The 15159-nt window shown below is 42.7% G+C and overlaps 1 protein-coding gene across 1 annotated transcript in view; it reads left to right on the plus strand.

Moving 5' to 3' along the window:
* Elovl2 (ELOVL fatty acid elongase 2) overlaps positions 1–7223 on the plus strand; it is a 46089-nt gene extending 38866 nt beyond the window's left edge. Inside the window, exons 6-8 of the mRNA XM_028867764.2 lie at positions 1988–2112; positions 2518–2652; positions 4392–7223. Of these exons, the coding sequence (XP_028723597.1) occupies positions 1988–2112; positions 2518–2652; positions 4392–4517 (386 nt within the window). The 3' untranslated portion in view covers positions 4518–7223. The remainder of the gene's footprint in view (positions 1–1987; positions 2113–2517; positions 2653–4391) is intronic.
* The last annotated feature ends 7936 nt before the right edge of the window (positions 7224–15159 follow it).

Consider the following 15159-nt stretch of genomic DNA (forward strand, 5'->3'; position numbering starts at 1 on the left):
AATTGAACCTGGGTCCTCTGGAAGAGCAGGCAGTACTCTTTACCATTGAGCCATCTCTTCAGCCCCCCTCCCTGCCACTTTACTGACTGTAAACAGTTGATGATGTCTTTCTCTACGATGACATCACAACCCATAGGGACTGGGGCAGGGTACTACCTTGTGACTGAACTAAAGAGAACAGAACTTTTATTTAAATCATCATGTCCCCATGACTTTGAAAATATCCTATGAAAAATTAGATGGGACAAAACAAGAAAAAGTGTTTTTAGAGAGCCGAGTATAGAGCTCACCGATGGAGCACTGGCTTAGTATATACAAGAATGTTCCATGCCAGTCCCACAAAGAAGTTGAGTGACAGCTTTTAAAAAGTTTAAAATGGGCCGGGCAGTGGTGGCGCACGCCTTTAATCCCAGCACTCGGGAGGCAGAGGCAGGCGGATCTCTGTGAGTTCGAGGCCAGCCTGGGCTACAAGTGAGTTCTAGGAAAAGGCGCAAAGCTACACAGAGAAACCCTGTCTTGAAAAACCAAAAAAAAAAAAAAAAAGTTTAAAATGGGTGTGGTGGCACACACCTTAGGAGTTGGGGTCTTGTGTCAGTGATAGAAAGTGCCAAGGATATGTGGGATGCAGATACCCCTTGACACCGAAGAGTCAATTCCGGTAAACCCACCGTGAACGGAAACTACCCTAAGTGAAAACTGCGTGTGATGTGCATAGCCCACTGAGCACCTGTCATGGTCTCAGTGCAGGGCTCATATCAAACGGCCTCATCTCCTGGTTGCAGTAGGGAGTGAGCTGCAGTCATTTCCATCACCTGCCATCCAAAGAGCACTAGACCACTGTTACTAGAGGTCAGCAGTCAGGGCTCAAATTTCGGTTTCTACCAAATGTGTATAATTTGGATCCGGTCAACAAGTTGAAAGATCATGAATAGAGCTATCGTTGGTTGCCTGATATCCCCGGCTGTCAAGGTCCAAGTGAAACTTCCAATGCAAGAGATGGAAGTGCACAGAAGACAGATGGCCTTTACACTCGGATGACAGGCTCCCGGGGGGCCTGTAGGTGCTAAGGAAGATTAGTGAAGGTCACAGGAGCAGTTTTTTGAGGAGTTGTTTTTTTTTTCCCAGTTTTGACAGTTTCATTATGCATTTAAAAATCACATTGCACTATTCAGAGATGGTCCTGTGAATATTTGTGTGCTGTATCTCCAAGATGATTACAAAAATTATAAGTACAGAGCTTCTCAGACATGAGAACCCAGATGGACAAATCTCATCTTGGCCTGCTGAGTACTCCCATCGTTGGTTCCCCCCCGCCCCCCAAGGAAACCCAAGTGTCATCGCACATACTGGCCAGTATTTGCTGAAAACTTACTGTACGCATCACGCTGTTGGTTTTGTTTCCAGTTGTCTAGGTTACTGATATAGGGTGAGAAATGGGGACTAAAGAACTGAAACTAAGAAGAGGTAGGCCGCGCTCTTTAGTTCAGACAGTGCAGCACTGTCTCTCAATCCCACCACAGCTTTCAGTGGTTTCAAAATGAGAAAAGAGCTTACACACAAACACATTCAAGACATAATAAACCACTAGGCAAGCACTCCAGCCACAGGAGGCTCTGTCACCAGCATGGCTTAATCAAGGTTTAGGCAAAATAAAGTCAGTTCTCCTGTAGTGGGATTCTGCAACCAGACTCAGGTTCACCTTTCTCTGCCTCCCTGCTTAGCTGATAAGAATAACCGCTGCAGAGACAGTGAGCCCTTTGCAGATACAGGGTAGCTGGCTTGGCTGGCTGAATGTCTCTCCTGGATTACACCTCTGTCTAGGAGGTTTTACTGAATCCTGGAATGACGGCAGCAGTTAGAGATCTCTTCATGAATGCTGTTGCGTGATTGTCTATACCTGTTAGCACTTTTCAGTCAGGATAGATAAGGAGGAAGGACAAGTGCCTCCCTTTCTGGGAGTACTAACTCACATACTCCACTGTCCTAGGCTTCTTTGGACCAACCCTGAACAGTTTTATTCATATTCTCATGTACTCCTACTACGGACTCTCTGTGTTCCCGTCCATGCACAAGTACCTTTGGTGGAAGAAATACCTCACCCAGGCTCAGCTGGTATGTTGCTTCCTTTGCTTCTCCACGTGCCTCACAGACAGGGAAGGAATAGGCTGCCTTTTATCTTAATGTGGCCTCGAGGAATCATACTTCGGCCACTATAATGTCTTTGTGTTTGCAGTTAGTGGAAATTTTCTGGTTTGAAATATAAACATTTTTTGAGTTAATGTAAAACTTAGATCATTTTTTAAATTAAAATAAACTTAACTACTTTTCCATCAGAAAATAGACAAATTTATATACTTAGATAATTTCAAATAAAGTCTCTGGGCAGGGTAGTGGACTATTGGGGTCTTTCTCTTGATTTGCTTCTGCAGAACATAGCAATGGACAGTAGCCGTGTGTAGACCAATGGGGCCTCCCTCCCACGGGACCTGTACTCAGCTGCAGCTCTCTGCCTTGCAGGTGCAGTTTGTGCTGACCATCACGCACACCCTCAGTGCCGTGGTGAAGCCCTGCGGCTTCCCCTTCGGCTGTCTCATCTTCCAGTCTTCCTATATGATGACACTGGTTATCCTGTTCCTAAACTTCTATGTCCAGGTAAGGAAGGTGTAAATGCTCAGGCCTGAGCGACAAGCTGCCCCAATGCACGGTGTCTCTAAGATAATGGGACGCCAAGGAGGAAGTGAAGGGTACCCTCCTAACCCTTCTCCCCACATCCTCCTCCAAGAACAGCCAGCTAACAGTCCAATTGGCCTATGCTGAGAGCTCGTTCTGAAAGACTAAGTTACATTATATCTGCACCTGTGTTTGCCCCCGCCGCCACCCAGATCTGACGTCGGAAAGCCCAACAGGTGTAGTAACACAGAGCCAGGAAGCTTGAGTGGAGAACAACTTGACAATAGTGTTTCGTGTTTAATAATGAATTCAGTGAGCCTCCGTCAGCTGCTCTGAGGTATGGAGGCAGTGTTCATTTGGGGAAATTCCTTCAAGGCAAAACCAGCATGGACATGGACAAGGCATGCTGGCTCACTCTTTGTCAAGTGACATTTTCTTTTCAATTAACAACTGAGAGGAGAGCATCCTGCACAGTGACTTTGTTCTAAGGACCCACACAGGCTGGGGCAGCAGAGGCTCAGGTGGCTGTGAATTTTAAGTGGTGGGGCTAAGGAAGTGGAAAGGCCGCTTCAAACCCCAAAGAAAACCCATAATTTGTGTTCAAACAGTACTTCTGAAATTCTAGTCAACTGTGTTTTCTAGTTTTTGTTCCATAGTGGACCTTTGACAGCTTTTCAGAGTGTGTGTTTCTGAACTGGACTGGCTGGCCTTTGCCCTTCTGACAGATCAGTCTCCTATGAGGATGTCTAAAGAAAGATGCATTGGTGGAACCGAACAGATCCTCAAGGGAATAGCATAGACTCACCATACCCGGCAGTGGTAGGCAATGGCTACCAAAACTATCTCTACACACTGCTTCAGACTTGGTACCATTCCAGTCTTGACCCTTTTAATGCCAGCATTGCTTTTTAAAAAAGTAAAAATGCTGTTATCCTAGCACTGAAGAGGTAGACACAGAAGATCAAGAGTTCAAGGTGATCATGGGTAGCAAGTTGGAGACCAGCCTGGGTGGAATGAGACCTTGTCTCAAAAAATAGATAAATAAATAAAAATGAAGTGACAGATCAGGTATTTCATCAGAATGAGAGAGCAGGACATAGAAGGCTGGAGTGGAGTTCTGTGGCAGATGACATAATTAATATGCATGAGACCCTGCTTTCCATCTTCAGCGCTAAAGAGAACGTTTAAAACCCCTCCAGAATCAGGTAATGTTGTAATTACAATCTCAGAATAAAAAAGTAAAACAACAGCTCCTTTTATCTTGAATTTTAAAGGAAGTTATATTTTTCCCAAGTGAATTACTAATATAAGCTGCTTTGCATGGTAAGCAAATTATGATGTAACACAGATAAAGTGAAATAACCTGTACTGACATTCCTGTATTTGCCTTGGTTTTTGCCTGAGCTTTACAGCAAGAGGCTTCAAAACTCACTTTTTTTTTTTTTTTTCCGAGACAGAGTTTCTCTGTGTAGCTTTGCGCCTTTCCTGGAACTCGCTTTGGAGACCAGGCTGGCCTCGAACTCACAGAGATCCGCCTGCTTCTGCCTCCCGAGTGCTGGGATTAAAGGCGTGGGCCACCACCGCCCGGCTTAAACTCTTATTAGGAGGCCCGGTGCCAAGGAAGATTGTGAAGTGCTTTAAATGCATGCTGTGTCAGAGGGTTAGAGACAGTGACTTATTAACCCGTCTCCTCTGCTTTGCTCCTGTCTACTCTCTGACAGACATACCGAAAAAAGCCAGCGAAGAAAGAGATGCCAGAGCTGCCCGCAGGGAAAGAGGTGAAGAATGGTTTGCCCAAGGCCCACTTGGCCGCAGCTAACGGTGTAACAAACAAGAAGGTGCAATGAACGGAGTGATGGGAAGCATCACAAGTGCAGCAGCCCAACAGATGAGCTTGTTTTAGAGCCAAGACTGAATTGAAAGTTGTCTGTTTTAGCATAAACTAATTCCTTTTGAGTTTGTAAATCATTTGTACCCAGAATGTATTATAATGTATTGCTATTAGGTTACTCTATTAACTGAAGCGATGCCGACCTCTACAAACCTCAGAACAGGTGCAGCGCCCCCCCTCTCCTGAACTCTTCGTAATGCCTTATTCACGCAGAAAACCGGGAGACACGGGCTTTGTTTTTCATGGCAAGTCTTCAGAGTTAATTTTCTTTAGATTAAATGTGTAAAATAAAATGTTAATTATATTGTAAATGTCAGGGTCTGCTCTAGTCCATGTCAAGCAATAACTGTCAGTGCATAAATCGATGATTAGTCTACTTGCTCCTTAAGGTATCCACCCTAGGAAGCGTTTAAATGGAATCCTTAACAAAAGACAGAATCTAGCATCACCTCTCCCTCTCTCAAGCCAGGGAGGCAGCTACATTTTTAACCACTCTGATTCTAAATTTAGTGATGTAGCAATGAGATTCATTTTTCTTCAACACAGTTTGAAGATTAGTCATTCTATGAACGAACAGCTTCGTGAGCTAGGTATGGTGGCATATACCTGTGATCCCAAGTGTTTGGGTATCAAGACAGCCTGGGCGACATGGGCACAAGAAGACCTTGTCTCAACTAGAAAACAATTCTTTTGCCAAATCATAACTCAGGGGCTTTGGGCAGGAGCTGTCTCTCCGTTTCAATTAGCTTCCTTACTTATACATTCCTGTCTACCTCCCTTGCTGATCTGGATTCAGAGAGTCACATTCTCCATATCAAAAGCTGGGTCTACACATAGCTGCCATGTCTTTTCTGAACAAAGGCTGGAGTCCACTTGCAGTTCTCCTTGGCACAGAAATGCGACAGGGATACTTGTAAATCATAATCAACAGAGCCAGGGGCAAAACAGACATCCCATTTTTCAGCTGTTGCTTCTGAGCCTATTCATGAATATTAGCCCAAGTAGTTGCTACTAGTCTTCCTAAGTTTACATTTCAGAAAACAGAAAAGGATGTGGTCATTTGGAAATATCCCGTGGGCTGGGAATAAGCCACAGTAAGAGTGCATCTGGCCTAAGCAGCACATGCTTTCTCTGCTCAGAACTGTGGTCTCCACTGCGAAGCCAGCACAGAGGCAGACCGAGGCCCTGGCCACTTCCTTCCCCCCATTGATGCACCACCACTGTTAAACTCTACCAAGCATGAGACAGGACATTTCCCAAAACTCACACAAAACATGACTTAGTAACTTGGACTACGTTTCCTCCATTTTAGCGCTATGTGCCTGGGTCGTGGCTCTGGCCTCCAGCACATGACAGGCTTTTCTTACGTGCCAACAGAGGTGCTGCCCACCCCTGTCTCCCCTCTCTGGGCAAGCTCCCATTTTACTTTTCCCTGTTAAAAATTGTACTGACTTTTTCAACTGAGTATTCCACCCTTCTCGGTGGTATATTTGGACAAACACTGCAGTCCTTGTGTCCTGTGCCATCCCACACTGTCACTCCTGTTGGACAAGCTCCTCCTGTCTGCTCACCACCTACTCTTCCATGTGTTTGCTAAATGATTTTCTCAAACTGATCTGCTCCCAGGTGCTTCTCCGCCATCTCCAGTGACTCAGACTCGAGCTAGAATGTTATTCTTTCCCAAGCATTGGTTTTAAGGGCTAGCTCTGAGAATGATATTGTTCTTCTGTGACAAGAGACAAGTTAGCCAAAGGAGCAAACTCCTTGGTGAGGTTGGAGTTCAGTTTTAGTTCTCAGACATGACCTGAAATCTGTCACTGAAGTGAATTCTGGGTAAAAATGAGACAGACGAGGCATCACTGGTCCTTGACCCACGTTACTCTTACTTTGCCAGTGAGGCATCATGCCTGTAGTTGGGATGTTTGCGTGACCTCACATCTGTAAAGCACAGAGGACATCATCTTTGTATAGCAGTTCAGTAATGGCAGCTCAAAGTACCAGCCAGGTTAACCCTCCCAGAGCAAGCTCAGTACACCACCAAGCCTTAACCCACTCAAGGGCCAAGACGACACACAGAGCTATGAAACCTGAGCTGAAAAAATGGGATCTGGCAAACATTTTAACCCATTTATTCTTAGTGTGAATTTTCTAAAATAGAAGTAAAACAAAAAATGTCTATCTCTATAATCTGATAAAACAGTTTTCCAAGTAAATTCCCTTTTATTCACGAGAACAGAAATACTTGGGTACTATAAAACCTTAATTTCCCCAGCTTTTTAAAATAAAATGGAATATTTGCTGAATGTAATTAAGCATAGAAAATGTCAACCCGTCAGAATTGTATTTATACATATTGGTGGATAAGTTCCTGTCTTCCCACATCAGAGAATTATTATTTTTTTACCAAATGGGCAGAATAGCATTTTGTATGTGAGAGACCACTCTACTCTAGTCCTTCCCAACATTCCTGTGTCATTTAAGAGCGTTAGTAGAGGTCCCCTCTTTGGAAGTGGAGGGTTGTACTTTTGTTTTCCTTTGACAGTACTGCATCTAAAGAGCACAGTATCATGACGGGGGTGAAAGGGAGGCAGAAGCCATTTTTCTTTTAGATAAAAAGCATTCTGTGTGATTGTTGTATAATAAATTGATTTTTATGCTAAAACGTGTTGCACTTTTCCTTATTTGGCTCAAAGAAACTAAAATGTGGGCCTATGTGGTATGCCAAGTGGTCTGTTATTTGGGGATTATTTTTACCAATGTGATATTTCAGTGATTAATCTTAGACTCTTAATTCATTTCAACAAGCAGTGGGACGTTATGTGACATTATTAATACAGCATTTATATGCCAAGTCAAACTAGCTAAGATGTTCATCACTCACAAGGAAAACTGAATACCGATCAGACAATCAGAGTCTGTTAAAAACTACTAACTATTTAGTATACCAGTATACTCTGCTGTACGTGTACTATATATATTACACCATCCAATGGGGGCACAAATGACATTAGTTACAAATACCCTGAGTACCTTTACAGTGTCTTCCTAGGTGGAGGAAGTGGCCACTTCACCTCAGGAGCTGAAGCAGGGTCACCATCTGCCATTTGTCACACAGAGGCTACAGTTTCCAACATGATGGCGATCACAATGCAGCAGCATGAAGGTAGCCTCAATAGACATGTTCAAAGTCTGACCAAAGTCGCCTACATCCCAAGCTAGAAATGGGTGGGGCAGGAGAGTTAGGAAGATGGGGTGAGGGGGTGGGGACGAGGGCAGAAGGGACTTGGAGTGGATGAAGGCTAGAGTTTAGGGGAGGGTGTCATTATTTTAAGATGTGGGTGGGATCATCTCAATAAACATAAAAGGCTAGGCAGGATGCAATCCCAGCACAGAAGAAGCTAAGGCAGGAGGATTGCTCTGAGTTAAAGCCACTCTAGGGTTTAATATGCTGGTTCCTAGAAATTTTGGCTATGGAGTAAGACTTTGTCTCAAAAAAAAAATAGACCCAATGTTTCTATGAGAAATTAGCTATTGCAAATTAAAAGAACTGTAATGCATACCAATGTCTCCTTGGTGCTTCATTTAAAGGAAAGTTCAGCACATGGTTTGGTGGTTGCAGGCCTTCTTCCAAGTCAAATGACCTTCGCATATCTCAGCTCCTTTCTGACACATGCAAGGAAACATTCTCTCCCAAAGACTACAGTCATCTAACTCTTCCTTGCCATCCAGTAAATGTGACCTAGTCACGGGGTGGGGCTATATAAGTCATTTTCAACAAAGTACAAACGCTTTAAGGTTTCACAACCTCCTACAACCATGTCTTGAGCTGAGAACCCACTATTCAAACACATTAACCTATGGGAGACATTGTATATCCGAGTCATACCAAAGCCTTGATTTTTTTCAACCCAGTTGTGGTGATATATTGTGTACCTTAATAAACTGCCTGAAGATCAGAGAACAGAACACGCCACTAAATTAAACATAGAGGCCAGGCAGTGGTGGCACACACCTTTAATCTTAGCACTGGGAGACAGAGATCCATCTGGATCTTTGTGAGTTCAAAGCCACCCTGGACTACATGAGATTAACTCAGTCTAGAAGACAAAGAGAGCCAGGCAGTGATGGCACACACCTTTAATCCCAATACTTGGGAGTCACACGCCTTTAATCTCAGCACTTGAGAGCTCATGCCTTTGCTTGGGAAGCCTCACGCCTTTAATCCCAGGAAGTAATGGCTGGCAGAGAAAGGTATATAAGGCCTGAGGAAAAAAGAACTAGAGGCTTTTTCACCTGAAGCCCTTTCAGCTGGAACTCTTTCAGGCTGAGGAGTTGGTCAGGTAAGAGGTGGTGGCTGTGGCTTACTCTGCTTCTTTGGTCTTTCAGCTTTCACCTCAATATCAGGCTCTGGGTTTATTATTATTATTATTATTATTATTATTATTATTATTATTATTATTGAAAGACAATTTTAGAATTTGTGTTACACCCAGGTTAGACTTAGATTAATGGATTAACTCTAAAATTTCATATTCAGTAAAATATTTTCTCAAATCTATGCTGTATAGTGCTGTGTGTTGTACTAGAGCTACAGAATGATCCAGATGAATATGTGCCCTTAGAGTCATAGTCTAGGAGAGACCATTTAGTTCTAAAACTTAGAAATGGTTTACACCAAGATGACATTCCAGAAGGAATTAATGCTGAACTTGGTTTTAGTAGTTGAGGAATTCAAATAAACAAGGAAGGAATTTTATTTCACAAGATTCCTGGGGACTCCATCTAGGTGGCTATGGGGTTGTAACCACCCATGGCAGGCTGCGGCTTTTCAGTGATACAGTTATATTGGGGTCACCCATTCACTTGCCCATTGTACCAAGGAGACTCCATGCCTGAGAAAGTTAAGTCCCACCTGTCACCCAGGTAAGGGCTGCACATCTGTATGTCTCCAGTCCTGCCTGCCCAAGAAGCTCCATACACCATGAGTCAACCCAACAAGGTGTGTCCAAGAGGCTGCAGCCTCAAGCACTATGATAAACACAGTGTATCCAGAGAGCTTAAGTCTCAGCCATTGCCCCAGTGCTGTTAGTGTATCTTCAGGACTTCATTCCCCACCACATACCATTGCCTTGAAGAGCACAGCCCTGTCAGTCACCCTGTGAGGCTAATGTGTCCAGAATACATCATTTCCACCCATCACCAGGAAGAACAGAGTACCCAGGAGGTTCTAGTTCTACCCATCGCTCAGGTGAGTTCAGTGGGCCCACAAGTTCCACTGCCTCTTCCTACTATCTCTCCAGGGATAACAATAACCTAGTATATTGCCAACAGTTTAAATATTTGCTCTGAAAGAATAAAAATCAGTCAAAATAAAAAAACATAATAAATTCAACAAATGACCCAGCTCCCTTCACAAAAATACAAGTTTAAAAAAACATAATCAAGGAAATCCAGCTCCTTCCAAAATTAATCCTATAGTAATGGCCTCCAATGCTAATGAGTTAGATGGAATCCCAGAAAAAGAACTTAAAATAAGGATTATAAATATATTCAAATAATACAAAGAAAAAAAAACTCTCGAAAGTACCCCAAGAAAACATGACACTGAATGAAATAGGAAGGCTAGTATATGATAGGAAAGAGGAACTCAAAAAAAAAAAAAAAAGCTGGGAATCAAATAGAAATAGTGAAAACAAGTCAAATAAAAATTGTGTGTAGCCGGGCAGTGATGGCGCACGCCTTTAATCCCAGCACTCGGGAGGCAGAGGCAGGTGGATCTCTGTGAGTTCGAGGCCAGCCTGGGCTACCAAGTGAGTTCCAGGAAAGGCGCAAAGCTACACAAGAGAAACCCTGTCTCAAAAAAAAAAAAAAAAAAAAAAAAAAAATTGTGTGTAAAGTTTCACCAATAAGATAGATTGAGAGGAGGATAAAACAGATGGACTTGAAGACAAGGTGGGGATTTGGGACATTCCAATAAAGACAGAGATTAATTGGTCAAGAGGCATGGACAGAACTTGTACGCCACACAGGATACTCTTCAATAACCACACCATGGACATAAAAGAAAGTGAATTCCCTTCTAAAGGAACAGCAAGCATTTTAAATTGAAGCCACAGTAGAAATTTCCTTAAATTAGGCAAACAAAACAACAAAAACCACCTGTGTAGACACTGGAGGCATTTAGAACAGAGACAGACAAGACCAGGAAAGGGCTTCCCTCTTCATGTCATAATTAACTCGCTTAAATACTGAGAAAGAGAGTAGAGTAATCAAGGGAAGCAGCAGTTCACATGGCAGAGGCAGGCCTGTCAGAGTGACCACAGACTCTCAACAGAAGCTAGGCAAGCTGCAGTGGTCTGCAAGGCTTGGGATGATGCAGGAGCAGGGAGGCTCTCGGAATGATGCTTTTCAAGTTTTGAAAGACAACAACTGCCAGTACAGACTACTATACCCAGAAAAGCTATCAGTCATAATTGAAGGAAAAAAAACTTTCCATAAAAAAAGTAGGCTGAAGGAATTTAGGACCACTAAGCCAGCTCTATACTGAAGATACTTGAAGGAACTTTTTACTGATGAGAGACACAGACACATCCATGGGGTCTCAGAGAAGAATGAACCACTCTTGAATAACAGTTAAGCAAAAGAGGAATAGAAAACACCAAATAATACAAAGTCAAGAAGATGATAGGAAATTATATGTATACACTGAACGTGATAGAAGAGAAAGTGGGAAATAGTCTTGAGCACATTGGCACGGGGACAACTTTCTGAACAGGACACTAATAGCGCAGACACTAAGATCAACACCTAATAAATGAGACCTCGTGAAACTGGAAAGTTTCTGTGAGGCAAAGGACACTGTCAATAGAGCAAAACGGCAGGCAGCCATTCTTGATGACCCAGTAAAAATGACCTTTCCTTGTGACTTTGCCAGTGTCAGTTATCTGACAGTGAGTGACACATATAAGGAGTCATCTGGATGCCCTTTGACCCCAGTCCCCAGAAAAGTCCTTACCATCTACAGTCACATATCACTATGCATCCTAGATTCTTCCATATAAGCTAAACTCAAGGGTTTTCTAGAAAATAGTGTTCAAATGTGTGTCCCCCACTTAAAGGAAGTCACATGTACTCTCTAGGTGTCTATCACTAATAGCAGTGAAACCCACAAAATACTGTATCATCAGAAGTGATGAGCCTTGAACTGGATGTGCCTAAATGAAGTAAGAGCAGTTAACCTCATTAATTGATCTTTTTTGAAAGATTTTATTTTTAATTGTATGTGTGTGCATGTGCACACACATGCATGCACACTACTCTTTAATTTTCTGTACCTAAACATATATGTGCTCCTTAATAAATGGGACCTCATGAAACTAAAAAATTTCTGTAAGGCAAAGGATGCCATCAATAGGACAAAACAGCAGCCTGCAGAATGGGAAAAGATCTTCACCAATCCCAAATCCAACAGAGGGCTGATTTCCAAAATATATTTTTAAAAAAATCAAGAAACTAGATATCAACAAACCAAATAATTCAACTTAAATATGGGGTACAGATCTAAACAGAGAATTCTCAATGACTGAGAAATATTTAAGGAGATATTCAACATCCTTAGCCATCAAGGAAATGCAAATCAAAACGACTGTGAGATTCCACCTTACACCTATCAGAATGGCTGAGATCAAAAACACTGACAACAACTTATGCTGCAGAGGATGTGGAGCAGGGGGAACACTCCTCCATTGTTGGTGGGAGTAAAAACTTGTATAGCCACTTTGGAAGTTCATGTGGCAGTTTCTCAGAAAACTAGGAATCAGTCTACCTCAAGGCCCAGCTAAACCACTCTTGGGCATATACCCAAAGGATGCTCATTCATACCACAAGGACAGTTGCTCAATTATGTTCATAGAAGCTTTATGTGTAATAGCCAGAACCTGGAAACAACCTACACAACCCTCAACCAAGGAATAAATAAATGTGGTACATTTACACAATGGAGTATTACTCAGATATTAAAAACAAGGACACCGGGAAATTTGAAGGCAAATGGATGGAACTAGAAAAAATCATCCTGAGTGAGTTATTCCAGACCGAAAAAGATAAGCATGGTATCTACTTACTCATAAGTGGATATCAGCTGTAAAACAAAGGATAACTATGCTACAATCCACAGACCCAGAGAGACTAGGTAATAAAAGGGGTTTATGGGGGTGGGGAACCCAGATCTCCCTGGGAAGGGGAAATAGAAGAGATTTTGTGAATGGACTGAGCACAGGTGGGGATGGGAACATGAGCCATCAGGTTGGGGTGGGGAGATTACTAAAAGAGACTACTGGATATCGGGGTGGGGTGGGGTGGTGGTGTTAGGTAAAAAAAACTGGCACAAAGGAATCTCCCAGGAGTCTACAAGGATGACTCCAGCTAAGACTCCTATCAATAGTGGATACTTGACCTGAACTGTCCATCTCCTGTAACCAGGCAAGACTTCAAGTAGAGCAAGTGAGAAATCAACCCAGCCACATAACCTTTGATCTACAGTCTTTCCTGCCTATGGGATGTGCTGGGATAAGGGTGGCCTAGAGATAAGTGGCCAATGAATAACCTGTCTAGCCTAAAACCCATGCCATGAGAATAAGCCCACCCTTGACACTACCTGCAGGCTAGATGACCCAGAGACCCAGGATAGAACCAAACATGATTGGAGGGGAAAATGTCAATGTAATGATGCCTAACAATATTCTGTTATACACTTAGATTGGCGCTTAGCTCAATTGTCATCAGGTTTCATCCAGTAACTGATGGAAACAGATGCAGACCCACAACCAAACATTAGGCAGACCTCTGGGAATCCTGCAGAAGAAAGGGAGAAAGGATTGTAGGAGCCAGAGGGGTCAAGGACACCACAAGAAAACTCACAGAACCAACTCACCTGGACTCATAGGGTCTCACAGAGTCTGAACCAACAAGCAGAGAGCCTACATGGGACTGACCTAGGCACTCTGTATATATATTACAGTTGTGTAGTTTGGTCCTCTTGTGGGACTCCTAACAGTGGGAACAGGGGCTGCCTATGACTCTTTTACTGGCTTTTGGAACCCTACTCCTCATACTGGGTCACCTTGCCCAACCTTAATACATGGGAGGTGCTTAGTCTTACTGCAACTTGATATGCCATGTTTTGTTGATGCTCATGGGAGACCTGCCCTAAACAGAAATGGAAGAGGAGTGGATTGGGGGGTGGGGAAGAGAGGGAAGGTAGAGGAGAGGGACTGGGAGGAGAAGAGGGGAAACTGCAGCCAGGTTGTAAAATCAATAAGTAAATAAATAAATAAATTAATTAATTAAAAAAAAACATGTGCTCTTATAAGCAAAACCTTATGGCACTAAATGCAGTAAAGCATACTTCATTAAAAGTTATAAAGAAAAAATACTCAACAATTCAATTAGGATCACATACATTTGTATTAGAAAAAAACTACAAATTAATATGGTCCCTATAACATAACTACTTTATATTGAGAACATACTGCTCAATGCACTCTCTACTGATGCAGTCATAAGCCATCTGACATTGTGAGTGGCTTTAGATTATATGGGCTTTGTTTAATTTCTTTAAAATAAACTCAATGCCCCACTGTACAAGCAGCCCTCTACAGACAAACTTCAATGGAGACTTAGTAGTGATCTCAGGAGGAATATTTCTCCTCGACTGAACACGTGCTTTGGTAGAGGGCTGGAGACGTGGAAATATCTGAAGAGCCTAGTGTGTTCCCCTTATAATTTCATGTCAAACTGTTCTCATCCAATTCTGTTTCTAGGTGATTTTTCCTTTAAAGGAGTTCATGAAATAAGCCCTATGCTGATGCTGCTGAAGTTCTAGTTCCTATAAAACTTGAAGGCATTTCTCAAATTAAAATAAAGTTTACTTTTTAAATTGAAAAGTAGACACTTGAAACTGCTGAACATCTTGGGCTTTTCTATTATTGGACCACATTTGAATAAGAAGCTTAGTTTCAATGAACAAATGGGTAATATGGTACACGATGTGAACCCGCCCTAACTCAGCACCCGCTAAGGGCTATTTGCTGCTGAACATAGCTCTGAAGGACAGCTCTTGGGCCAAGGCACCACAGACTGCATCTCCATATCTCCCATCTCAGGCTATTGTACCTGGTGGAAAAGGAAATGGAGAATAGTGATTAATCGAGGCACAAGCATCATACCTCTTGGGCCCTTGGAACTCACAGTCAACAAGAACATCACTCCTTTTTGAGAGCCACGTCCATGACTCTGGTATTCTGGGAAGCCACAATCTTAAACATGGCCCTCAGTTCTATGCTTAACTGTTAGTAAGAAAGCAGAGAGAGTGGAAACCAGACGGGGAGCCAATCAGCATGCTTGGGCAAAAGAAGCGACTAAGGACTATACTCCACATCCTGTGACTGACCACAGTCAATGCACTTACCCGAACACAGCTATTTTGTAGATGAACTTATTACGTGATATTTTTATATATGAGTTTTTGCTTGCATGTATGTCTGAACACATGTGTGCAGTGTCCAAGGAGTCCAGAAGGAGGAATCGGATCCTGAGAT

Source organism: Peromyscus leucopus, chromosome 5 (genome assembly GCF_004664715.2).
Source record: "Peromyscus leucopus breed LL Stock chromosome 5, UCI_PerLeu_2.1, whole genome shotgun sequence".
In the NCBI taxonomy this organism is placed as follows: Eukaryota; Metazoa; Chordata; class Mammalia; order Rodentia; family Cricetidae; genus Peromyscus; species Peromyscus leucopus.